We start from the raw sequence: 27563 nt of genomic DNA on the forward strand, positions 1-27563 counted from the left end.
TATTGCCTCACATTATTCTCTCCTCCCCATCCTCTGCCATTGTCCCCACGGATTTCCATGTCCCTGTTGACAAATCCCCCTTCCACCAAACTGACCTTTTAATTCCTTAACCTCCTCAACTAGGATGTCTTCGCTTGATCCCGTGGCTTCCTACCTGTTCCAGGGCCTAAGTCTGTATTTTGTGGCTGCACTTCCCCACGCCGAAGCACCTTCAGTTTCTCCTCTGCCGGGGGCTCTTCCAATGTGCTTACAAAGTCATTGAAGTTGAGCCCCAACCTTAAAAAAAACTTCCCCTTCCCATTTCTAGCCCAACCAGCTCTAGTCCCATTCTCTCCTCTCCTTCATTCTTAATCTTGAGCTGTCGCCTTCCTCACCACTCATTGTGTCCCAAGCCCTTACAACTGGCTCCATCTCCATCACTCTCTAAGCTGTCTTCTTCTATTTCAGAGGCCCTTCTTACAGACATCATTCTTGGCTGTTTTTGACACTGTTGTCCACTCCCACCTCTGTTTATCTACCTTTACCTCTATATTTCTCTTCTATTTCCTTTCTGACAGTTAGATTATTTTCCTGATTTTATAAAAATGGGTTTTCCCAGGGCAGCCAGGTGGAGCAGTGGATAGAGCACCAGCCTTGAATTCAGGAGGACCCGAGTTCCAATCTGGTCTCAGACACTTAACACTTTTTAGCTGTGTGACCCTGGGCAAGTCACTTAACCCCAGCCTCAAAGGGGAAAAAAAATGGGTTTTTCCCCAAGTGTTTTCTCTCAAATTTCTTTTAATCCCTTCTGAGGATGGCAGGATACACTAGAGCAGTGGTCCTCACACTTTTTAAAGCGGGGGCCAGTTCACTGTCCCTCAGACTGTTAGAGAGACTATAGTAAAAACAAAAGCTCACACTCCGTCTCCGCCCCTCAGGCCATTTGCCATAACCCGGCGGGCCGCATCAACGACCTCAGCGGGCCGTAGTTTGAGAACCCCTGCTCTAGACACTAGAAAGGGCACTGGCTCTGGAGTCAGAAGGACAAAGTTAAAAATGTGTCTGTGCATCTTAGTATCTGGGAAACCTTGGATTAGGCATTTAAACTAGGCATTTAATCTTGTTGGGTCTCAGTTTCCCTATTTGTAAAATTTAGGTTACTTTACATGACTTTTGAGGTCTCTTTTAGTTCTAATATCTGTAATTTTAAAATCCCACAACCTTGACCGGCCTCCTGAGACGTGCCTGGCTTCCCAGGGGGCCCAAGGACATCTCTACCTGGATGCCCTACCAACATCTCAGACACATCATGCCCAGACCTGAACTTATCTTTTCCAAGCCCGAGTTTTTCCTTCTGACTTAACTATTTCTGCCCAGGGAACCGTCTAGTCTACCAGGTATGAAATCTCATAGTCCCCTTTGGTGATTTCTTGACCTTGGCCTGTTACTAAGCCCCCTGAATCTCTCACAGCTTCTTCCTCTTCTCTCTAGCCCGGCTAGCTCAGTCGGTAGAGCATGAGACTCTTAATCTCAGGGTCGTGGGTTCGAGCCCCACGTTGGGCGCCAATTGTAGAGAGCTATCGTCTCCAGAAGCTGCCGGATCGCTCTCTGGGAAGAGATCTGCTGTGTCTACTCAAATCTTTCAGACAGATTCTTCTTCCTGTAATGAACCGTTGTCTCCAGGCAGTTGCTGTTAACTCTTGTCCTTAGAAGTGACTTCCCTTCCTGCAGAGAGCCCCGTCAGGCCTGATGTAATGCAGAGAGTCTTTCTTCTTGAATCCTGGCTCTGAATCTCCTCCAGCTCTTATCCTTCTCCAGGCCGATCTGCCCTCTGTGCCCAGTGCTGTCTCTTTTTATCCTCCCAGAGAATGGGCGTGGGATAATGCAAGGGCTTCTGGGAAGAACCACCCCAGCCAATGGGCTTGCTCCTTCTACCAAGTCAACCTGAGTTCTCACCTTGTAACTATCCAGACAACCTCAGTTCTCACTTAGTAATCCTAACATCTTGCACTGTCAACATTCTAGTCCAGGCCATCATTACCAAATGCTGCAACTGCTGCAATCATCTCCTAACTGATCTCACCTCTCATCTACTCACAAATTTTCAGGGTGTCTACCAAGTTCAAACTGCTTCGCTACTGAAGGCCTTTCACCATAGGGTATCATCCCAAGTTCTTATGTAGGGTCTGTGAACAGATTTCTTGGGGGAGGGAATATATCTTTATTTTTGTTAATTTCTAAAAATTACTATTTCCTGCAATTATTTAAAATTATTATTCTGAGAAAGGATCCATAGGCTTTATCAGATTGCCAAAGGTGTCTGTGACAAACACAAGCCAACTCATTTAGAGCCCTATATATCATAACAGCCAACTCCACACATTCGAGGGTTCAACCACAGTTCCCAAATGATCCTCTCCTCCAAACTGATCACATATCCTTCTTGATTTTCCTCATGCTTGGTGCACACAGTAGGTGCTTAATAAATGTTTTTGAAAGTCAACTCAAATGATGGTTATTTTTCTCAGAGTCCCCTGGGCTTATCAGGGGGAATTGTTTCTGTGATAAAATGCACATCCCCTAATAATTTTATGAGTTTTATTTCTAAGTTCCACAGACAAGGGAATCTTAGAGTAAGAAATCATTTATCTGATCTGTATGTAAGCAACGATCCCCTCTACAATATTCCTGAGACCCAAACACATGTCGAGAGCCTCCACCTAAAGACCTTCATGGATGGGGAGCTCACTCCGTCCCAAGGCGGTCCACTCCACCAACTGCTCCTTGTTTCACCATCTGTCACCAAGCAGAACAAATCTAATTGCTCTCCAACATGACACCTTTCAAATCTCTGACTATAGCTAGCGTGGATGTTCTTCTAGCTAGAGAACTGTAGAGCCTCCAACCCATAATGGCTTCGAGTCCTCTTACGTCACTGAAGACCACTGAGCTCTGGCTCTACCTCATCAATACCCTTCTAGTGTGATGCTCCCAAAATGGACCCAAAACTTCAAATGGGTTCTGATCAAGGTGGAGCACAGCGACACTGCCACCTTCCTCTGTCATTGGGAATCTGAACATCAGCTTTCTCTTAATGCAAACAAAGAGAGGAAGCACCAGGCCTTGGGGCTGTGACTCATTTTGGTCACATTATTGAATCTGTAGGTCACTAAACTCCCGGGCATAATCACACATTAAGGAAGGTCCTATCAGCAGGGCATGCTGTTGTGCTCAGCTTCCTAAAGTGTGATTTACAGCCCCACGTTGGGTCTTGTAACTGAATGTGGGGGTTGCAAAATGATGATTTATTATCAGTAAATGTTTGATTTGTACACCTATTTTATATGTATGTGTGTGTATGTGTATATCTATATCTATATCTATATCTATCTATCCATCTGTCTCTCTATCTATCTATCTAACTATATATATGTATATATATGTATATATATATATATATATATATATATATATATATATATATATGTATATATATATATGTTTCTAAGGTGAAAAGGGGTCACAAGTGGAAAAAGTTTAAGAAGCCCTGCAGTAGCAGACTGCTGTACTTCCATGTCAAAAAGAACAAGGTTTCAAATGTTCACATTTATTCATCGCTGAACATCTCTGGGTCTTCGTTTCCTCGTCTATAAAACTGGAATAATCTCATCTAGTGCACAGAGCTGTGAAGAAACTCCAGTGAGGTAAAATGTTCAAATGCTTTGCAAACTCTGGGGCTGTAAGCCTATCAGCTGTGCTGACATTACCTGAGGAGACCAGTCAGTGGGGGAGAGCTAGACATGAGGAAGTCCAGGGCAGGAGGTCATCTTGTTAGGTCAGTCTGTAAGAAGATCTCCCATTTCTTTTTTTTTTTTTTTTTTTTTTTTTGTTTTTTTCTGAGGCTGGGGTTAAGTGACTTGCCCAGGTCACACAGCCAGGAAGTGTTAAGTGTCTGAGACCAGATTTGAACTCGGGTCCTCCTGAATTCAGGGCTGGTGCTCTATCCACTGCGCCCCCTAGCTGTCCCGATCTCCCATTTCTCAAATAGAATGACCGTAATCCCTGCCCTAAGGACCTCGTGTGACATTGGCAATCATGGGAACAGCCGTGAACCAGAAATGGGGACATGAAATTCTCGGTCAAGCTATGTCACTCACAATGTGATCCTGAACAAATCGCCCGAGCCTCTCCCCTCCCCTGGGCCCTGGACGTGATGTGAAAAGAAGGGGTGAAATCCTGTGATCTTGAAGGTGCCTTCCAAATATTTATTCTACAATGATATAAAAATAAAGGTAAGAGCATTAGGAACAATTATTCAATGCTCCACAAAGTTAGAAAGAGAGGTCATTCTTTCTATGAAGTAATTTCATGTTATTCACGTGATATATCCCTAAGAGATGATAGGCTCCTCATGGACAAAGGCCATGTTTGATTTCATCTCTGTTTCATTTTACATCTATGATTCATTTTTCTGTCTCCGAGGATGAACAGGACAGTGGTACGTGAGCCTCCACATCCTCAGCAAGTAGGGACTCAGAGCATTCACATCCTTCCTGAGCTAAAAAGTCCTCAACTACATAGAAGAGAGGCCAAGGAGGAAACTGAGGCAGACCGAAGTAAGGTGCCTTAGGAAGAGCAATAAGTGATGGAGCAAGGTCATGAACCCACATCATCTGAGCTGTACCATCTCCCCACAATGGTCCACCTCAGGGCTAGATTTCTAATTGGATTTGAAGAGTTCGAGGAATCTCTTGACATGACCTCGTGGCCTGACAGATCCCCTATTAAACCTTCCATTCTTCCTCTTTTTCTACCAGCTCAACAAAATCAATTTTCTGCTTCAAGGTTGTTGAAAAACCTTCCCTCTGGGTAGGTCTTCTTTTCCAGAAGCAATTATTCACTGAAGACTCTCCTTGACAGAATGACATAAAAACAACAACTTAAAGTTTCTTGCCAACCATTTTGTGTACAGCTCCCCAGCAGTGGGCAGCTAGAGGAATTTCTGCAGAAGCATCTTAAGAAAGACAGCAATCCGCCCCTTGGCCTTGCCTCTCTTTGCACTGGCTTTTATGGATCCGGAATTGAATGTGTCACAGCCCTTTTCAAAAACATTTGATAGTTCGCCGTCACCTATAGGATCCCCTTGAAACTCTTCTGCCTGGCTTTCAAGGTCCTGCACATTTTAATTCAATAAACACTGATCAAGTGCCTACTCTGTTTGAGGCACTGGTCCCAAACTCATCTTTCCAAACTGCACTTTCTTAAAAGAAACTTTCCATTCAAGGAAGACTTGTCAAAACATTGTCTCAAAACACAACGCTTTTGTTTGGGGTTCTTTCCAGTTGGCCCATCCTATCTGTATTCTGTAGGGCCCCAAACTTTTAATTCCCATCATTCCTTAAAAGATCTGGTTTCCTGGGGCAGCTAGGTGGCTCAGTAGATAGAGCACCAGCCCTGAATTCAGGAGGACCCGAGTTCAAATCTGCTCTCAGACACTTAACACTTCCTGGCTGTGTGACCCTGGGCAAGTCACTTAACCGTGGCCTCAAAAAAAAAAAAAAAAAAAAAAAAAAAAAGATCTGGTTTCCTTTGATGCACTGCTTCATTACCCCTGCTCACAGCGACTTCCTTCTCCTCTCAACTCCTAAAAAGTCCCTGCTCCAGGTCCGAGTCATTCAGAGCAAACTGTCCTGCCTTGTAAGCTGTTCTTTTCTTTAAACCATACCTAAGTCATCCAGCAGGCTTCTATTAAGGTCTATACCAGATGCTATGGTATGCAGTGGAGATTCAAAGAAAAGCAAGAACAGTCCTTGACCCCTTCCTCCAAAGTAAATAACTACAAACACACCAGGTGTCTGCAAAAAAGGAAGGTGATCTCCAGGGACAATCCTAGCAGGAAAGGCCTCTGGAAGACGGTTGGATCGGATTTGAGATGAGTCTTGAAGGACTCCAAGGAGCCAAGCGTTTACCGCTTGAGGAGGTGAGGCGCGAGAGCACGCCAGACCTCATACCATCCTTTCTATCTCAGAGGACCTACAATTCGACCACTTCCTTATTCCACGGTTCCTCAATCTGAAGAAAGTGCTGGCTTGTACACATCGAGGCTTATGCTCATTTAAACAATTTTGTTTAGATTCACAATCGAGCCACCCCAGATCTGTCTGCCTTGAAATAGCATTCCAGAGCTACAAGAGTTGGTTTGGAAACTTTAGAAAAAAAAAAGTGTTCTAGTAACTAATAGTTTGTGAAACCTCCAACCTTCCTGGAGAAAGCTTTCTCCTTTGAGGTACTCAACCTCCCAGGGAGGCCATGCTCTTTGTACAGTGGAAACCTTTAAGATTCTTTGACCTTCTGCCAGGGGAGGATTGTCAAAGGCTCATGGATTTCTCAGCCACTAACTAGAAAGATCACAGTTCCTATCCAAGGTCCGGACAAAGCAAAATGCTATATTCCACGCCACCCCTGGTTTCAAGCCATAAAAATGGCTCTCTCAACTTTGAACTATTTAGGAACTCTGTTGAGTGCGATAACCAAGGACTGAGGCCTGAGCAGGATATCTCACCTTCTGACAGAGAGGCGATAGACTTAAGATATAGACAGATAAACATTTCTGGACGTGCCCAAATCCAAATTTGTTTTGTTTAACTATGCATATTATCACAAGGGCTTTTTGTTTTTGTTTTTTTTTTTTTCCATTGGGCAGATGGGAGAGATTAAAAATATGTTTGTTAATTTTTAAATGCTTCTTTGCCTCATCCCATGGGCAGAGTTTATACTGCATCGTTTATTTTCGATTTCAGTATTAGACAGAAGCCACTCTTTGGTGCCTCATCTACCCTGGACTGGAAGGCCTTTGACAGGAAGATGGCCTCCACAAATGAAGTGATTTCTATCACTTTCCCAAGCTAGAAAAATAAAAGTTTTATGCTCACGTCTATTTGGCCATACTGGGCGAAGAACTCAGGGATAGAAATCAGTGTGTTACTATGCTATAGAAAATAATCTATCTAAACAAAGAAATGAGGATGATGATGAAATGAAGTTCTGCTGGGACTTACTGTTCTAATTCATTCATTCGGCCAATCAATCATATATCGAATGAATAGGAAGCACCTTTCGTCTGCCAAGCACTATGCAAAGAATACAGATTTTAAAATGGAACCCTCCTTGCTACTGAGGAACTTGGGAACAGCACAGACATACGTGCACACATACACATAGACAAACATGTATACACATATACACACTCACAGATACACAATTAGACACAAGAGACTTGCAGGGAGTAGAATGGGCAAACATGAGCATCTGGGGGAAAACAAGGCCAAACTTTATCTAGAAAATGTAGCATGGCTTGAGCCCCGAAAGGGACCGGGGGCTTTGAGTTAGGGCATCCCAGCCAAGGTCATCCCCAATGACAGTTGGAGCTCTGGATGTGAGGAAACGCAAAAGTCTGAGAGGGAGAGGTACTAACTCTAGAAAAAGAGAAGGGAGCCAAGCTGTGGAGAATTTTTGATGACAGGCAGAAGAGTTTATGATAGGCCAAAGAAGGTACGGGGAAAATTAGAGTTCACTGAGCATGGGGATATGTTCAAATGTATATTGCAGGAAAATCACTTTGGCAGATTATGGAGGACGGATTGGAGTGGAAGAGATCTGAGGCAGAGAGACCAATTGGGAAGCCAGGAAAACAGAGGTGGCCAAGCAACCGACTCTCAGGGAGTTAGGGAGCCTTGTCCAAAATGAAAGTTATTCATTGTTAGAGGTAGGATTTGAAACATGGCGGTCCTTCGTTCCTTATGTTACAAGATGATTCTATTCGTTACAGACACAGCTGTATTTCTAAGCTCTTCTGTAGCTTATAAGACTGTAGCTTACTATAGCAAACAGCCATATCCTAATGGGGTTGCTCTTTATGCAGTGAACTTTGGGGGGTAATAGAGGAGAAGACACTTATCTTTATGTTCTTACATACTTAAAGGGGAAGGTTGAACTAGGCCGTGAATGGCAAAGTGTTGCCACGCTGCCTCTTCTTCCTGGGCAGAGCAAGGGACTCCTTTTCTTCTGCTACATCTGTTCACTCCAGTTTTTCCACTTCCTAGTAGCTGAATTTTGTTATTTTTGTTGAATTCAATGAATGAGTGGGAGTATTGGGCAGAGGATCCACATCAGCTAGCATAGCTTTCTAAAACAAGAAAAACAAAGTACAGGGCAAATACCCATTTCCTATGGCAAGGGTTTTCATTGGGAATAATTTGAATGGATTACTTTCATTAAAGAATTAAGTAGCCTTATTTTTATAAACCTACCACCAATGAATACTATTGCTCCATCATTGGTGAATAAGGCTCCGTGCTAACCTCTCAAAGGTCATGACAAGTGTGGAGTCCCCAAACTGTGGCTCTCGATGAAGAAATCAGGACTCCTCCAGGAGTGATGAGGGTAGAGCATAAGGGCTGATTATTTTACAAACAAAAAAAAATTGCTTCCTAGACCAAAGGGAGAAGAATGAGATTAACTGACAAATAATTACTGGTGCCTATTAAGCACAAAAGTCTCCAAATTATAAAAGATAATTTTTGTTTTGTTTTGTTTTGTTTTTTTAAGATAAAATTCTTAACCTCTAAGAACTTAGACTAGAATAAAGGATAAAGCTTACACACAATTCCGATTTTGGGCTGTGTGAAAGATATAGTAGGGTAAAAACAATTCTTATTTAAAAAAAATATTTGTCAGATGTAGCATTTGAGGCTAGCAAAGTACTAGATCACTGAGCCTGATTTAATTAGACAAAACAAGGTTGCTCAGTTATAATGACCGTCGTTATTATTGCAATAGTTCCTTAAGACTTAAAAAAAGCTTTCCATGCATATGTTATTAGAATCTTCCAATAACAATTATAATTGGAACATTACAGTAATAGCATCTACCACTTACGAGTTAAGATTTGTAAAAAGAAAATAAAATTAAGACGAATTCAGCACAGTGTTTGGTACACAGTGCATGCTACACAAATGTTTATTCCTCCTCTCCCTCCTCCTATTAGAGTGTCCAAGGTGGCAGAGTAGGCCTTCGTATTGGCGGCCTAAATCTAATTCTTCGACTTTCCAGATGAGGAAATGGGCGCTAAAAGGAGAGGCCGCTTGTCCACAGTCCCACTGCTAATTAGTATCCGAGATAGGATCATAAATCAGGTTTGTCCTGGGCTAGTGCTCTATCCCCTCAGGCAGAGAAATCACTGCCCCTCCTCCTACCATATTGCATTTGAGAAATGCTAATGCTCATTTTGGGTCTTTACTGTCACCATTTATTAACCATGAAGACGTGATCACTGAGCAGCCAAAAAAGCTTAGGAGAGAATAGGAGTCTTTGCTTCTAGAAACGAATGGACCCAGAAGTCTCCTTGTATGTGGCCAGACTGTGGCAAAGAGACTCTGAGGATCTTGGGAAACTACTACCTTACAACCTGTTCATTGTTGAAAAGTCTGATCACCTGGGACCTAGGAAACTCCTGTGCCCATTTTTGAGGACACTGTGCTCTTATCCTGATCTTCTGGCAGCAAAAACAGCGATTTGGACTGTGACAGATGATTTATTTTTTTGTTTTGTCAAGCGCAAAAAATATCTTCCTGACTTTCCTCCGGCTTGGCCCTATCAACCTTGCTCTGCACAGGAGAAAAGGAGGCTTACGAAAATAGATTCATTTCTTCTTCTGAAGAAAGCAGGGTAGGATTCACTGCCACTTTCAATTCAGTGCAGCAGCCACTGGGTCTTCATCCAGCTTTTGTGTGCAAGGGTACACATGGGGAAACTGTCCTAAGGAAGCAATGCCCACTTGGCCCTGAAGCAGACGGACAGATGGCCACTGCTTTGGGTGTCTGCTCATAAGGTTATTTAGGGATTCCAGCTCTCAATGCTGGCACAGCCTTCAGAGCACACCAGAGCAGGAAACATCTTGAAGATAATCCCCAACCTCTGCTTGCAAAGCTCTAGAGATAGAGAGTGAATTTGCTACTGCTGAAAAAAAGTTGAGAATAAAAATAATAGCTGATATTTATATACTGCTTTAAGGTATGAAAAGGGCTTTACATACATTATCTCAATAAATCCTCACAGCAAAACGATGAAATTTCTAATACAAATATTATTCATCTCAATTTATAGATGACAAAACCAAGGTTAAATAACCTGCCCATGGTTACAGAGCTAGGAAGTGATAGGGTTTTCAAACCTGAGTCTCTTCTTACTTCATGGCATGAGGATGAAATGAAGTAACATGGAAAAGCATTTTGTCCATGTCTGTGCTTTCCTGTACGTGTCATGGAGGAATCACTTAAAAATTGGCTCCTTGGGCTACGCAAAGAAAAATCGTAGCACAAAAAAAAAAAGCGTTCCAACAACACTGTTCTTAAAAATGTAATCAGGCTTTACCATTTATCTGACTTGAGGGGAGGCATGGCTTACTTTGCCAAGGTATTCTTTAGAAACATACTGGGGTTAATTTCTCTTAGCCCAATCCCTCTCAGCCTACACTTACCATGAGTATTTCCAAATCACAAGATCCATGAAAATCTTTCCCTAAAGAAATATCACTCAAGTCACAAATCACAAGGATACTTTCAAAGACAAAGTTTACTAATATTGTTGTCTGATCCCAAAGGCAACCACAACTACATTTTTCAGTTCTCTGGCTACAAAAGGAAAGAAGGGAAGAAGTATGGTACTGTAGTCTGGCTCAAAAAGCAGCCTGTCTGATGGAGCCAGCAACCCCAGGGAACTGACTTTTATGTAGCAACAAAGTGGGGTGGGTCATGGTATTGGCTAAGAAGCCTGAAGTGCAGCATCTTCTGAACCTTCACCACTATCGGGCTAATGGCAGCCAGGAGGCAGCCTACAGATGGGAAACAAGGACTAAAGGAAGCAAGAAAGAAAGGGATGCTTTGATCAAGTGTACCAAGAAGGCACAACAAAGTACGATTTATTTTTCTAGGAAATTCACCTAAAATTCTACATGTAAATGCAAAATTATCCAGGAAAAGGTACTGATGAAAGAATAAATTCCTTGGATCTCCTCACCATCATCATGGACTGAAGCATGGATAGGAAGTAGGCTGTCCTTTCTTGAATTCATCCAGGACCATTTAACTGAGATTCGTATTCATCACTCAGCCCCATCTTGGGACTTATTAGCAGTGTTAAATAAGCAGAAAACACCAATATTTTTCTTTTGTGGTCAACTGCTTTTTAGAACTAACAAAACCAAAACTATATGATACTGGAAAAAAATCCTCTATTTTTCCTGGTAAGTAATACTTGCAAAAATAAACAAAAATAAAGGTTAAAAAAAAAGAATTAACAAAACCAAAATTAACCAAATTAAAAATTTAAATTAAATTAATTAAAAACTAACCAAAATTAAAAGAATTAACAAAACTAAAAAGGTGGAAAAAAAAGCATGGAAAATAGTGAGGTCAGAGGATGTTTGGTCAATACTGTGGCTATGGGGAGCATCCTCAGAACTTAGGATTCTCTTTCATCCCCAATGTCTTCTTCCTTATTGAAAAGAAGAAAAAGATACTCAGTGGGAGCGGGGTGGGGAGAATGACCAAGATCTTGGAGGAGTGAATGATTTTATATTTCCAATAAGATTCATCAAATACTTCTGAACAGTGCTGGAAGAAGTCACACAATTGCATTGATTGGGTCTTCTACAATTTTAGATAGCCTGATTTTAACTGGCTCTCACTTTCCTCAAGGCTCTTTCTCCCCTTAGCAAGGCCTTCCTAAAATTGTACTTCATTAGATAATGAAATCATTTGCTGTAAGCTACCTACTCTGCTGCTTTACATATATAAACACCTTGAAATCATCCCTTATTCTCTCCTCTATCATAATCACAAATAAAGAAGTAGCTCTTTTCTTGACTGTCTTTTTTTCTTGATTGTGTTATACTCTTGATCCTATTCTGTCTACCTTCTCAGGCAGATAGGCCCACAATCATCCTCATTCTCTTTAACCTTCAATCTTTTCCTCACTTCTGGTTTGTTTCCTGATGCTTACAAACACTCAGATCTCTTTTTTCCTAAGGAAAAAAAAATGCAAAATTTCACACTTGACACTAAGAGCTCTTCAGCCACTATCTTTTCTCTCTTCTTCTTCTCATAGCCAAAATCCTAAAAAAATGTCCCCCCTTGTTGCTCCCACTCACTTTACTCAGCTCACATTTACTTCTCAGAAAGTGCTCTCTCTAAAGTTACCAATGATCTCTCAATTGCCTTTCCTCTCGGTCTTGATCCTTCTTGAAGTGTATGCAGTATTTGACACTATTGGCCATCCTCTCCTCTTACATATTCTCTCATATCTGATTTTTGCTTTCTCGGTTCTAGCCCTAGTGTCTGCCGTCTTCTCAGACTCCTTTCCTAAATCATCATCCATGTCACATCTTCTCACTGCGGGTATTCTCCAAGACTCTGCCCTAGGCCCTCTTCTCAAAATATATGCTCACTCTCAATGACTTCTTGGGTACAATGATCATTTCTATGCAGACAACATCAAGATCTATTTATCAAGGCCTGCACATTCTCTGGACATTGAGTCCTAGGTCACCAGATTGGATTATAAAATTGGACGTTCTGTAACTGTTGCACATTCAACATATGCCAAACAGAACCATTTGTTCTTAAGCCCACCCCTCTTCTGAACTCACCTTTCTGTCAAATCCATCACAACTCTTCCAGAACTCAGGTTAATCGTCATCCTTATCTCCTCACTCTCCCTTCCTGCACATGATCACTTGCCAAGTCTTGTCTATTTCACACTCACCTCTCTCTCTCTCTCTCTCTTTCTCTCTCTCTCTCTCTCTCTCTCTCTCTCTCTCTCTCTCTCTCTCTGTCTGTCTCTCTCTGTCTCTCTTTCTATCTCTCTCTGTTTCTCTTTCTCTCTCTCTGTCTCTCTTTCTCTCTCTCTCTGTCTCTCTGTCTCTCTCTCTCTCTCTCTCTCTCTCTCTCTCTCTCTCTATCTCTGTATATATATATATATTTTTTTTTTTCCTCTTTTCATCTCTCACAGTCACCAGCTGACTTCAGCCCTTTATCATGTCTAGCTTGAATTACTACATTTGCCTAAGTATCCTCCCTGTCTCCATTCTCTGCCTTCTGTCGATCATCCTCCACACAGCTGCCAATGTGATCATCTTCAAGCACTGGTTGATGTTACTCACTAGCTCACAAATTCTAGTGGCTTCCTATTACTTCTAGAACTCAAAACCAAATCTTCTGCCTCACCACCTGCTTCCGACCTACATTTCTAGCCTTATTCTACCCTACTCTCTTTCAAGTTCGTTCCAGTCCAGCCAAATCAGCGTTCCTGATGATTCTTATGTTCAGTGTTTCATCTCCTTTCCCTATGCTTGTCCCACTAGCCTGTATGCACCTCGCTCACCTCTTGACTCTCAGAATCTCTAGTTTCCCAAGGGTTTACAAGATTTAGCTCAAGTGCTACCTTGTATATGAAGCTTTTCCTGATCCCCAAGTTACATTTACTTTGTTTATACTTTTCCATATACTCATTTTGTAGCTATTTTGCACTGGCGAAATGGTCTTCTCATCCTGAGAACAAAGGCTACTTTGTTGTCTTTACTTCCCAGCACCTAGCCTCCCTGTGTTTAGAATACTGTAAGCATTTAATAAATGCTCTTCAGAGATTAATGTAGCAGCTGATAAAGAATTCCTTTCTCACCTCTCTCTCTCTTACTTTTAGCCCTGACAGACCCCTGTTCAAATTATTTCTTTGGATTTAAATTTATAATATGATTAAACTCACAATTTGCATTTCTGACACAACTAGATTGTAAGCTTCCCAAGACTTCTACTCTGAATGAACTAAGTGTTGGGAACATAATAGGTGTCTAATAAAAAGTTAGCTAATGAACTAAGGGAAGGGAATATGGGAAGAGGATGTTGCAGCTCCTCAGATTTACCCCCAAATCCCTGTGTGTGCCTCTGAAATTCAGATTTCCAGTGACATAGGAAGAGGTCACAGAGCTGTCCCCAAAATCCAGTCTCTTTGACAAATGATTAATCAAATCATATTTTGACTGAGTCAAACTCACGGTGATACAAGATAAGAACACTTCTGAAAAATCATAAATCCTCCCTGATTTTGAGGCTGAAAATCCCCCAAATGCTCTAAGATTCAAAGCATGCCAGGAAAATGCTTTGGCTCATTACCAAGATTGATTTTAAAATAGAGTTGTAAAGGAATGATCTGACTCTTCATGGATTAAAATTTTATTCTTAAATCCTAAACCAAAATCTTATGACAATCAGACTTAAAGAAATCAAGCTTGTCTTAGAAGTAGTGCTCATAGCCTAGGAGGTATTTATTAGGATTGGAGAAAAATGCCTATTAGGAGAACTTTTTAATCTTACCATTATTTCTCTTCAAAACTTCACAGATACATTCTCCCAACAATTATGAGACTTCTCTCTGTTGAAAGCATGTATAGGACAGCCACTCTTTCAAAATGAAAATCAGAAAGAATTAAAAGAAACAACAACAGATCTTATGTGTCTTCCTAATCTATCACATCAAAACAACGGCTTCTGGAGACCATAATGTTCATCCCTGAAGCTTCATGTGAAACTCTAATAGATCTGTGCCAAATGGATGAGAAGACTTTTACTCCCAGAAATGGAAGCAGCAGCAGAACACCCCCGAAAAACACTGGGTTTGGAGTAAGAGGTCCTTGGAAAACTTGATTCACCTCTGAGAATCTTAGGAACTTAAAATGTGGTGGAAGAGAGATTTTGAAGGTGCTTTCACATGTACATTTAGCCTAAGACATTATCTTCCACTGCTCCCATGAAGGAAACTTAGAGACCCTTTGGTACCCTCCATTTTACAGATGAAACTGTGGCCCAATAATGTAAACCACTTGCCCAAAGTCATAACATTTTAAGTGAAGAGATGAGACCCGAACATAGGTCTCTTAATACCCCAAACTATATTCTTTCAATTATACTAGCAGTGGCAGAGGTTCCTAACGCCTAGCATGCCAAAGGCTCTCTGCCCACTGGAACACTGGTTCTGGTGCCCTCTTACCTCTACTACCTTCCCCTTTTACTAACTAGACTTTAACTTTACTTCCAAACCCCATAATAAACCTCTTTTATCAAAAAAAATTATACTAACAGTATTATGTTTAACTTCCTTCCCTTTTACCCCAGGAAACTGACTTCAATTTTCTGAGAAAGGTGATTGTAGGAACAGAAGAGAAAAAAATCTGGAGTAAAATAATAAGAAATTTGTATAGGTAATTTGGACTTATGAATAAGGCTGATAATTAAATCTGGAAGAGGAAAATTTGGGAGGAATTGATTAAAAATGGGATGGTGAACAATTTCCATAGATTCTCCTTCTGGTTTCTGTGGGGAAAGATTAAAGTAGAAGGAGTGGTATACAATGGAATCAACGAGTCAGAATCTGAAGAGAAAGACTGGAGAAGGAAATAGAGAAAGGGTTTGGTAAAGCAAAATAAGTAAAAAAAAAAAAAAATATATATATATATATATATATATATATATGTACACATATATATATGTGTGTATATATATATACATATATATACATATATATATATATATATATAATAAGGTGGTAAATAAAGCAAACTTATAGAGTGTTGATGATTGGGGAAAATTGGGGAAATGGCTGAAAGCTTGGTAAAGAAGCAAACAGGCTAGAGAGGTGGAGCTTTATAGCTCCAAAGTCTCCAAGAGGTGATGATAGATTTACAGTTTTTTCAGTAATTTAATTGTAATACTAAAAGAAAGTGATATATTCATTCATGAATGCTGAGCTTATGCCAGCTATCTGAACTGACTACTGTGAAGAAAGCACCATAGCGGTGTCTAATTCAGGCACAATAATTACTTATAATGTCTTGGATGCCATTTTTTTGTGGCTTATTAATGCAACATTCCTGAGTGGAATATGGGCATTTCAGGAGTATAGATTTCCTGGATTAGTAAAATAAAAGTCTAGTTGCCGGGACCATGTTGAACTTTAAAAAAAGGAAATCTTCCTTTGTCCACAAAGATGGTTCTTCTGGGGATAATAGGATAGTTCTGCAAGCAATTATACTCCCTAAAATAACCTTCTATAGTTAAACTCGATCAGAAAGGATGGGTGAAATAGTTGGTGATTGTATTCAATTAAACACCTACTACATCATGGCTCCATTTCGTATATTCATTTTTCATTATGCAACATTGGCCAATCTGTCTTTCAAGGAATTAAATGACAAACCTCATAAAATATTCTTCTCAACTGTGACTTTAACAGTTTTTTGCAAATGCCATCTAGTGTGGAAGTAGTGCAGAAAATTTATAGCTTTAATTTGGATCATTTCTAGCTTAGTGGCTTTGTCAAGAGGTATAGTTGCCCACATCCTTCATTTTTAAATTTTCTCTTCCAGAATCTAGGTTTAAATAGCATAGTGACCTGACTTCCTAAAATGATTCTCTCTACAACTTCTCCCTTTCCCATGACAGCACAAGTTGGAAATAAACCACGCAGAGGCCAAATAAGACTCACATGGTGACAATCTGCAGTGAGGCTGCTAAGCTGTAGTGTGAATTCCAGTTGTACCATCAGGACTAAAGTTAGCTGAGCTCTTCCAAGGTTCTTGCTACTCTGTTAAAATCATTTTTAAGGGAGGTTGGAAGCTGGGTAGTTAGTGCTGAAGTGAGGAAATGAGGACTTTCTACTGGATCCATCACACTGCTGTTGCCAGGGAAACAAAGATCAGTGAAAAAGAAAACTTTCCCTTACGGATCTAACATGCATTTCTATGGAAACCAGAGCCAGCAGTTAAAGAGTTAGTGCTCGCTCTGATTTCAGGTACGGCCCAAGCCTGGGAGCTTCAGTACCATTTTACCAATGGCATTGGGAGCCGGCTGTTTCCTACAACAGAGATTTTTAATTCAGCAATTCAATAAAGTATAATTGTGACTTCTATATTAAAAGTATCCTATTAAAATAGTATTTAAGTCTAATTTTTTCACTTGTTCTCCCCCCAGAGGGTCCACAGGAATTTCTCTCAAGAGACTCCAAGCTTGGGCATTCTCTAACCATGTGATCATCTCTCAATCCCATTGTGCAGGCAACATGGGAACCTCACTCCCAATCAGACCTCAAGTATCACATCCAGCTGAGGACAGAGATCGCTATGAGAGTGATCACCACAGTGAGATCCCATCTTGGAGACACTATCAGCAGAGCCTCACTCTATGATTCTAACTGGGACTTTTGAGCCGATCTCTCTACTTGGTCCTAGCTCTCTCTGGATAGCACACGCCACCTCCTGCTGATCAAGGGCCACTGACACCTCAAGTAAAACCTTCCTCCCTATTAGCTTTCTACCTTCTCCTATCCTAGGCCCTCTCCAGTGCCTCCTTTTTTCTGCTACTGCCTCTAGACACCCCACTTCTGTCATTAATAATCTGACCTCCCTTGGAGGGAGAAAGGAAAAGAGAGAAAAGGAAGGAAGGGAAGAAGGGAGAGAAGGAGGAAGGAAGGGAGAGAAGAAGGGACAGAAGGAAGGAAGGAAAGAAGGAAGGAAGGAAGGAAGGAAGGAAGGAAGGAAGGAAGGAAGGAAGGAAGGAAGGAAGGAAGGAAGGAAGGAAGGAAGGAAGGAAGGAAGGAAGGAAGGAAGGAAGGAAGAGAGGGAGAGAGAGGCAGAGAAAGAAGAAGGGAAGGAGGGAGGGAGGGAGGGAGGAAGGAAGGAAGGAAGGAAGGAAGGAAGGAAGGAAGGAAGGAAGGAAGGAAGGAAGGAAGGAAGGAAGGAAGGAAGAAAGGAAGGAAGGAAGGAAGGAAGGAAGGAAGGAAGGAAGGAAGGGAGGGAGGAAGGAAGGGAGGGAGGAAGGAAGGAAGGGGATTCACCTATGATTTCTTCATGTAATACTTTTTTCATCTTCTAAGAAGCTCACATAAACCCAGCCTTCTCCTGGAGGCTCTGCCACAGTCTGGGCCTCTTCCAATCTCTCTCAAGCCCTTAGGGAATTCTGCTCCTTTGAAGTTCACTGTCTGTTTTAATCTCCCTATGAATATCCCATCTGCTGACCTCCTAGTTCTTCTCCCTTCTTTCTCAAGAAGGAAGATGCTCTCAGCTTCTGTGAATACCTCAAACCCTATGTTCATCCTCAGTAACGTCAACATTTATGTTTCCTTCAAATACGCTGTCCACCAACCTCTCCAACTCCCACAACCTTCGTTTCCCCTCCGCTTCAGTCACTTATAATTGTGGTCACCCCCAACACTTCTACTTTCATGATCCTGAACTCTGTCCTCCCCTTTCTGACAAGCATCTCTTTTCCTCTGACAATCCTTTGCTTCAGTCTGTGACCTCCATCTCCCTGCTTGGTGGCTCTCTGTCACTTCTACAATATCCCTCCTCACCTTGACGCTGAAAGCCCTTATCCATCCAGCTCCAGCCTTTCTGGCTTATTGCCAGTTCCCAAGTTGACCATCACCATCTCAGATGTGAGGATTTTCTTGATCCTCCACAGCTGTTTTTTAGTGCTTCCAATGGCCCAAACTACCCTGGATTTAACAAAGTTTACATTTTATATCTATTTACATAATATAAGTTGTATTCCCCAATAGAATGAGGGCAAGAATCTCCAGAGCCTGCCATAGGACCCAGCACATGGACCCATAAGAGATTCTTGGTAGGTGACTGACTTCATGCATCCCACGGAGCAGCCAAAGTCTTCTACTTGCTAGTCTTTATCTCCTCCACTCAACCCTCAGTGTCTCTTCACCTCCATCTATTAGGACCTTTAACTCAAAAAGCTCCTGCCACAAGGAGCCTTGACACATCTTCCTAGAGGCTTGTGTGCTCTCCCACCTTCAGTTACCTGAGCCTGACTTCTCACTTTACACTCATATTCCCATCTTCCCCAAGTAACATGAAAAGTATTTACTAGCATGGAATTGCTCTGGTTTTGCTTCTCCTTCCCCTGAGCGTAACCTATACTAGGAGCTTACAGACAGAAATGAACTTCCCTGAATTTATACCTACTATTAGCGCTAACCACTCAAGGCTATTATCCCCTCAAAAGCCTTACTTTCTCTCCATTAGGAAAGAACTAGCATATCTCCTTATCCCACCCCTGCTTCACGTCTGGGTCTCCACTCCAACCACCTTCTCTACTCCTGCAATTTAATTCTTCTTGAGAAAGCCATGACATCTCCTTATTAAACAACAAATCCCAGGCCCATATTGCTCAGCCCAACAACCTACGGGCCTTTCTTCCGGGATTTCTTGCTCGCTTCTTTTACGCCCTCCCTTGTACTAGGATTATGTGTGAATGTGTTCCCAGTGCCTCACTTAAGTTCTTTGAAAACCCTTTGGTGTTTACTGAGGCATATTTTAAGGTGTCTTATAATTCTGCCTTTTCACTAGTTCAGTTCGACTATCCCCACTCCCCCTAAACATGCAAATGCACGTACAGACACACACAAACACCCCCAATTACTCTACTTAGGAAGATCTGCCTTATATGTGAATCCCTTCATCTTAGTTTGCCACGAAGCACAATTCAGTCCCTTTTTAAATCTTTGAATAGAAGAGTTTGCAAATGGAGTTAAAGAAATGAGTACTGTCTCCACTGTAAAATGGAGATATGGAAAACAGATTAAGTGACTATTCTTAAATCACAGAATTACCTTGGATTTCTAATAATAATAATATTAGGTCAACTATATAATATATATATAATAATATTAGGTCAAATATATAATATAATAATAATATTAGGTCAAACTACAATTATATGGTTATATGGATTCACTAGTGACTGGCTGTAGTGTGATTAAAACTCATGTTTTCCTAGTGTGACGGGGTTCAAATGGTCATCATTCCAGGAACAACGTTGAGAATCAGAGCATTAACAAGCCACCGTCCTCTCTTACTGTGTCTATTTTAGGGTTGTCAAAAGTAATTAGAAGGAGCTAAGGCAGAATTTCATCATTCACCTTTAAAAAAGGTATAAAATATTTACTGTTACATGAGATAGATTGGATGGGGGTGAGTGGAAAAGCAAGGATATTAGGGGAAATATAGATCATGTAATAACAAAACACATCCATAACATTTTTAAGTGTAAATAAGCTCTAGAGTTTAAAATGAGAATAATCACAAAACTTTCAAAAAGCTTTTTTTCTTAAGAAAATGAAACATCAACCATCCGAGCTATTGACTAATATCTTAAACATAAGAAACCTCTCTTTGCTGACTTGAGAGAAATTGCACTCGAATCCCTCAGCCTCACAAAGCTCTTCCTGTGAGTTTCTGTTCTAGTGTCTCCTTCAGGAGGGAAGCATCACGTCACTGTTTGTGCCTGGTCACTCCTGCAGACTCAGTTTAGATTTGTAGGCATTGTCACTCACCTTAAAACTGGATCTGATATAAACCCCAAATCCCTCCAAATCAGCAGTCTCGGGAAAGAGCAAAAAGATCCAGATCCCACGTCCAACATGCAGTGCACGAGACGAAGGCCGTCAGAGAGGGAGGACGTGGCACGAGCACACAGCAACACAAGGAGCCATCTTGTACAAAAGTGAACAGAGGCCACAGCACCCAGACCGGCCTTGAGCATCACAGGAGCCACACCTGGAAAGCCTGCTCGCTAGAGTGGGACCACCCTTGGGAGTTACCTGAGACACCTAGTTTGGGTTCATCTGATGCCTCCATTATAGCTGGGTTCTTTGAGATAAATCCCAGAGTAATGATTGCCAATTCTGGGTTTGAAATGTCCCTAGCAGTTCCTAATGACTAAAGGATGACATATAACTTTCAAAGCAAAACACTTTGATTTGAAGGTCATCAACGTAGAGTAGAAAGGGCCCTGTTGGGAGCCGGGGGCCTGGAGTTCAAATTCAGATTCTGCAAATTGCTACCTGTAAGATCTTGGGTATTTCATCCATTTGGGTCTGAACTGCCTCATGTGCAAAACAAGGAGATCAAGCGAGATGGGGCCTGGAGTTGTGTCAGCTCTAAAGAAGCCCAGGAGCTTATAATTTATGAAAAATAAGTTTATGTGACATAATGGTTCCTTGGGAGAGCAGACATGAGGTAATAATCCCATGTGCATTTTCTTTTTCTTTTTTTTTTCCCCCTAAGGCTGGGGTTAAGTGACTTGCCCAGGGTCACACAGCTAGGAAGTGTTAAGTGTCTGAGACCAGATTTGAACTCCGGTCCTCCTGAATTCAAGGCTAGTGCTCTATCCACTGCGCCCCCTAGCTGCCCCCCATGTTCATTTTCTAAAGAGCTGGAATCACTGCCTGCTCCAGAACACAGGACTTTCTTTTAAGGGTACAAAAGCCCCTGTACCTTGGGAAATCTATGAAAATTCTGAATGACAAGGGGGAATCTTCTGCCGGCTGGAATCTGGAGGCACACCCCTTGGGAGAAGAAGAGGAGAAGGCTAATGGTCAACCTTCTAAAATCCAACAGTTGGTGTCCAGTTTATAGCCACTCCTCAGCCAATGTCTCTTTGAATGTAGGAGTCAAAGGCCAAGCAGTTTATAAAACAGAATGATCTGGCAAATAGGATTGTAAGAAAAGGTAGTTTTCTCATTCCTGGGAATCAAATTTCTTCCACAAAATCATCTAAATATACAGAGGTTTTAAAAATATGAAAAAAGAGTAAAAGATGTTTTGCAAAACTATTTCATTTCCACAACAGTGGAAACAATCATAAAATCTTGTCATTTCCAGAGCAGGTTTACGTTTGCCTAGCACTTTACATAGGAACCCAAGGAGGTATTTGCTGTTATTATTCCCTTTTCACAGATGAGAAAACAGAGGCTGAAAGAGGCTGACTAGCTTGTCCAGGATCACACCGTCAGCAAGTGCCAAAGGCAGAATTTGAACTCAGGTCTCCTGACTGCAGGTCTAGTGCACTGTGGTGCTCTCCAGTGCCAAAGAACAATGGACTGCAAGGGCTATCTGGGTCTCACCTCTGCCATGTTGCAGGGAGTAACTTCCCTTCTGGAGATAATGTAAAAGAGATTGGCTGGTGTACGGCCCCTTCCTGCACTACCAGGAAACATAATCTCATGATTTGGGCTTCATAAATATCTGGTGCTCAAGTCAGAAAACCTGTCATAATAATTTGTTTAAATCTTCTCCTATTCCTAGAGGGACAGATGGATTCTAGGAAAGAAATAATCAAGGGAAATAATGAATTACTTGATTTTTCTTTCTGCCATGAATAGATACAGGAAAAAGCCAAGTTTGAGCAAATGAGCTGCTTTGGAAAAATGAAAAAAAATTGTTCTCTTAAGATACTCATAGGAAAACAGACTAGACAAAGATTAGCCAACCAAAGGGGTGTTTATTTTCTGAGCATCTGCTGCAAGGTATCCTGGGAGTAGATGGGACCCAGATTCTGGGACTGAGAGCTTGTACCATCTAGGCCCTTCTCCCTCAAGGTCAACCCAGTCTCCTGGGATAGAAAAGAGCAGGGGCAGGGTTCTAGACCCCAGGTGCCCCAAGTTCACATCCAACATTCTTATCTCTTCCCACAACCTCAGGCTGCTCTCACAGTGATAACAGTAAGGAAGAGAAGCGAGACAGAACCATTACAGGCCATAGACAGTAGTTGGGGAGGATCAGATACCCAAATTAAGCCTGAAACCAGGCTTTCTCTTCCCACCTTTCATCCTCTGAGAGAAAAATAGACTATATGAATTCTGGTTCTTTTTCTTCCCCCCAAATTTTCTTTTTTAGGAAGATTAATTAGTTCCCCATGTGACCCTTATAGCTAAAAAAGTTAATGACCTTCTAGATTGACTATTGTGGAGGCAATGGAGACAAAAGGCATAGGGCAGAGGTTCTCAAACTACAGCCGGTGGGCCAGAGGTGGCTCGCTGAGGACGTTTATGGCGCCCGCCGGATTATAGCACACGGGCTGAGTTTTTGTTTTTACTATAGTCCGGCCCTCCCACAGTCTGAGGGACAGTGAACTGGCCCCCAATTTAAAAAGTTTGAGGACCACTGGCATAAGGTGTCTGGGAGATCCAGAACAGCAAAGGCCAGAGTTGGGACCAAGGGCTGGGTGATGTTGGGGTCTTTGGAGGGAGAACCCAAGAGAAGGCTTTCAGTGTGGACGGCAGTTCATTCTTTATGAAAAGCTTCCATGCTTACTAACACTGGCCCCCCAGCCTGTGGTGATTCTAAGCACTGTTTTAAAGATGAGGAAAATGAGCTCAGAAAGAAAATAAATATATATACTAACTACAAAATGAGGGGCATCAGAAAGTAAATAGCAGCATGGCATGAAAACAAGCCAGGCTCCCTCTGCCGTGTTCAACAAGGTGGATTCTCAACTTAGAGGAGGGAGAGAGGTTCGGACAACAGCTACCTTTAAGAACTAAAAGAGATTGTGTCGTTATTAAATGTCCTAGCCTTCAACATCAGTATGTTAAGGAGGGAGGCTCCCCTTGCTACAAAAACAACAACTGGAATATGGAAAAGTGAGGATAAAGAATGGATTGCAAGGCAGCCCACACTTTCAATATCGATGCTCTATGTAGTGGGCTGCTCCCTCTGTCTTGAAGCTCTGACCCCCAGGCTGTAGAGGAGATGGCCTTAAATACCACAAAGGTAAATAGAGATACATTTCCAAAAAAGGGCCCTCTGATAAGAAATGTTGGTTTTACCATGCTTACATCTAGTATCTTAAAGGAGAAAAGGCTATTAAAGGGAGGGAGGGAGGAAAAGGCAGAAAGATGAGAACTGGAGGGGAGGAGGGAAAAGAAGAGAAAGAAAGTGGAGGAGAGGGGCAAAAAGAGGAAAGGAGGGCAGAGAAGGAGAGGAGAGGGGCAAAAAGAGGAAAGGAGGGCAGAGAAGGAGAGGAGAGGGGCAAAAAGAGGAAAGGAGGGCAGAGAAGGAGAGGGGAGGGGAAAAGGAATCATGCTTGGCAGCAAGAGAAACCCAGCTCATAAACTGAGGTCTGTTTGGTAGCTCCACTCTAACCCAAACATATTATAATAAAACCAGAAGTATTCTGGGTAATCTATGATGTACGATGGGGTCATTTTAAATAACCCGGTTCATCTTACCCACCTGACCTCTCAAAGGGGCCAACATCCCTTTTCTCAGTTGAGGGGAAAACCAGCTTACTCACTTGTAGTCCATCATTCCAGGCTGTGATTGGCTACACAGGTGAGTGTTCAAGGTGAGGTGATTAATGCCTCATATAATCAAAAGGGTCTGGCAATGCTGTTAACACATAAGGTCACACAGACAGATACAGGCAGAAGGATCACATCTCAATTCCAAAGCACCACACTGGAAGAAGTGACAAAAGAATCCAAAGGGCATGCAAAGAAGCCGCCACTGAGCAGCTGGGGGACTCGAAAGGGCCGCTCGCACGCTGCTCAGTGGCGTGTGCAACAATAATCGGGCTGCTTACCCACTAAGCACACCAAGAACCAGGTTAAGGACGAAAAATGAGCCAAGGATGATCAGACTAACAAAATACACCCATGGCCATTCCCATCCTATTGCATCATTTACCTGTAAAATGTAAGGAAATCAGTTACAAGTTATCCAGTCACTAAAGAGCAGAGTCCCAGCCGCAGCTGCCACACCCCTCAGGCATTCCCTCTGCCAGCCAAGGCTGGCCTGGGACTCTCTGAATTTCCCCAATGAAGCCAATTCTGCTCCTGAATAGGAAGCCACAGGAAACCAAGACGCTGACCTCCAACCCTTTATGGCTGAAGGGGCGCAATGGTTACAAAGCTGCTCGTTTTATAAAGCTACAAAGAGCAGCCAATGGATGAGACTTCCATTTAATCAATTATCTTTTTTATAATTTGTCCTCCTTAGATGTCAGAGAAAGGCAGTTTTCCTTTGGAAAAAAAAAACTCAACAAGAATTTAAGTCCAGATAGAATGAGAAAAGGTAGACCATTTAAATCTACTTCTAGACCTACATCTCACTTGTTGAGTGTGTCGCCTTGTCTGAAAGCTCCCCTGAGCGGCCCCCACTGAGCGATGCCTGTGTGGTCTTGGCAGCTGTCCTTGGGACTCTGCGTTCATGAGGAAAGAGGTGTCGCTTACCCGCTCAATACACCAAGTACAAGATTTAGTACGAAAAATGACCCAAAGATGACGAGACTGACAAAATAGACCCATGGTAACTCAAATCCCATAGCATCATTCATCTGCAAGAAACAAGATGGGCTTAGAGAAGGGGCTTATTACAGAGTTAGGAAGGAAAATTCAGAATCAACTTTTTCAAAGCTAAAGCTTTATATTAGAGACAGAATTCTATACATTCTTCTAAACATTTCCCAAGATCTGAATGAGAGGCAGCAGCAAGAGCAAATGCACATTCACTACAACACCCAGCACACACACACGCACACACACACACAAATGAGAAGTGCAACATTCAACGTCCCAAGAAAATCAGACTTGGGACACATGGAAGGACAGGAGAACTGGGTGGGGCGGTTAACTTTCTGAAGGGGATCTGGCCTGATTGGTCAATTTAAGAAAAGGCCCTGTAACTGGACCAAGGGGAAAAAAAAAAACACTGCAAGCTATTTCCTAAATTGTTTTAGTTGGGGACAAAGATCTGACTGCCAATATCTCATCATTAGGACTTTTTCCTCCTTCCTTCCTTTGTTTTTCCCAAGCATGTGCATATATAAGCCTCTATTTAAAGGGGGAAAAGGAGAAGAAATTGAACAAACATTTCCATAGCATCGCCTATACATCAGGCATTGTGCTAAGGGCTCTTTAGAACATGACCCCATTTGAATCTCGCAGCAATCCTGTGAGATAAGTGTTGTTGTTATTCCTATTTTACAGCGGAATAAACTGAGACACATAGAGGTAAAGTGACTAGTCCCACATATACGATTAGTCAGTATATGAGGCTGGATTTGATTTGGGTCTTCCTGACACCAGGCCCAGCCCTCTGTGCCCTGTGGTGGCCCTTGGCTGTCCTAGTCAAGAGAATGGCACTCAGCCTGAGACACTTAGTAACAGGGGCCGTCTGAAGCTCCCAGATTCTGAGGAAGGGTCCCTTGAGGATGTATGATTTGAGGTGGGGCACATTTGAGTCTCGAAGTTTGGTCAGATGGAAGAGAGACTGGTATTTCTCTATTTAGTCTCAGAGAGCAAGCTAAGAAACCATTAATAGGGAAAAGCTTAAGAAAAGCAATTTAACAATAAGATGATTCCCAAGTGGCTGGGCTGTTTTAGAAATTAAGAGGTTCCCTTTGCCTGGAGGTCTTAAAGGCAAAACACTAGCTGATCACTTGGTGGACAAAGTGTTGAGTGGGCATTCTTTTTCCCAAACATCAGAACCGAATCAGATACCCACTGTGGCCCTTGTTACTTCAGAGAATCTATCATCCAGCTGGGTTACGGACAATATTTAGATTGAACCAAACCTTAACATTGTGACAAAAAGGCAACATCCCTTGAAAGTTGAGTTCTGTTTCTCCAAGAACTTTCTGGGGACATTTTGGAACCTGATTTGGCCCTGTTTGAAAGAAAATAAAGTGACAGATTCCAAGCATCACAAAAAAAATATTGAGGATGTTCTAGAAACATTTTTCCTTCTTCTTCCAAAGAATTCTCTCCCACAGCTCTGCTCGGTGCCCATTCTAAGCATTTGGAATTATTGGATGATCTCTCTGCATTATGCCTACCAGAAGGGATTCTGGAGGGAAAAGGAACCCTTGAATTCTCGGATTTAGAACCATAGAAACTAGTGGTTCTGAACCACATCGAGATAACTGAAAAGTATTAGAAATGGAGTCAAGAGATCTGGATTCAAATCTTAGCTCAGTGTGACAAGGGGCAAGTCACTTAACTTTTCTGGACCTTGGTTTCCTCATCTATAAAATGAGGACATTGGGCGAGATGACCTCTAAGGGCACATCTAATTCCAATTCCTGACCCTGATCACAGATGGTCTGCAAAGTCAGTTTACAAATATTGATTAAGCTCTAATTATACCGCTAGGTGAAGGAAATGAAATCATCAATGCTAGGGGGCAGAGTAGAGTGCTACTCTTCTCTTTGTGATGCAACATTTGGGATCAAATGGAGCAAGCCCAATCTCATTTTGAATCCTCAGAATGGTTCCTAGAGCCACCCTGCAGTCCGAGATACAGGCAAATGGACAAGGGGAACTCTGAAGCCCAAAAGCAAGTGGAAAATCCTGAAGTTGCTGATCAGTGTCGAGCAAGAACTGAACCTTGCCCAATATAGGGGATGTAATCAGAAGAGAGGAAACAGACTTCATCGGTACAATAGACCTGGGTATATCTAAATATCTAAATCCTCCCTCCTGGAAACGACTTCTTCTATCACTCCATGCAGTGTAAAAACTGCCAGTTTGCTTGTACCTCTTAGGATAAAACCCGAATCTTTTGCCAGCATCTCCTATTAAGCATATTGAGTTGTTTTTTACTTTCTTCTTTTCCTCGGCTTTTAGCTCTACAGTAATGCTGCTAGTGGGCCAAATGAGGGATATAACAACAATCCAAAACA

The 27563-nt window shown here is 42.0% G+C and overlaps 1 protein-coding gene and 1 non-coding gene across 10 annotated transcripts in view; one reads left to right on the top strand and one right to left on the bottom strand.

Annotated features, from left to right (window-relative positions):
* CACNA1D (calcium voltage-gated channel subunit alpha1 D) overlaps positions 1-27563 on the bottom strand; it is a 292709-nt gene that overhangs the window by 136626 nt on the left and 128520 nt on the right. For 7 of the 9 annotated variants that reach the window (XM_074284465.1, XM_074284469.1, XM_074284467.1 and 4 more), the window contains exon 8: positions 24465-24568. In XM_074284465.1, coding sequence (XP_074140566.1) covers positions 24465-24568 — 104 coding nt within the window. Of the gene's footprint in view, positions 1-24464; positions 24569-25113; positions 25218-27563 lie in introns of all 9 variants that reach the window. The other 2 variants (XM_074284468.1, XM_074284463.1) reach the window with 1 other exon arrangement.
* TRNAK-CUU (transfer RNA lysine (anticodon CUU)) lies at positions 1470-1542 on the top strand. The gene has a single exon. It is a non-coding gene; the product is annotated as a tRNA-Lys (tRNA).

This window comes from Sminthopsis crassicaudata, chromosome 1, assembly GCF_048593235.1.
Source record: "Sminthopsis crassicaudata isolate SCR6 chromosome 1, ASM4859323v1, whole genome shotgun sequence".
NCBI classification, from domain to species: Eukaryota; Metazoa; Chordata; class Mammalia; order Dasyuromorphia; family Dasyuridae; genus Sminthopsis; species Sminthopsis crassicaudata.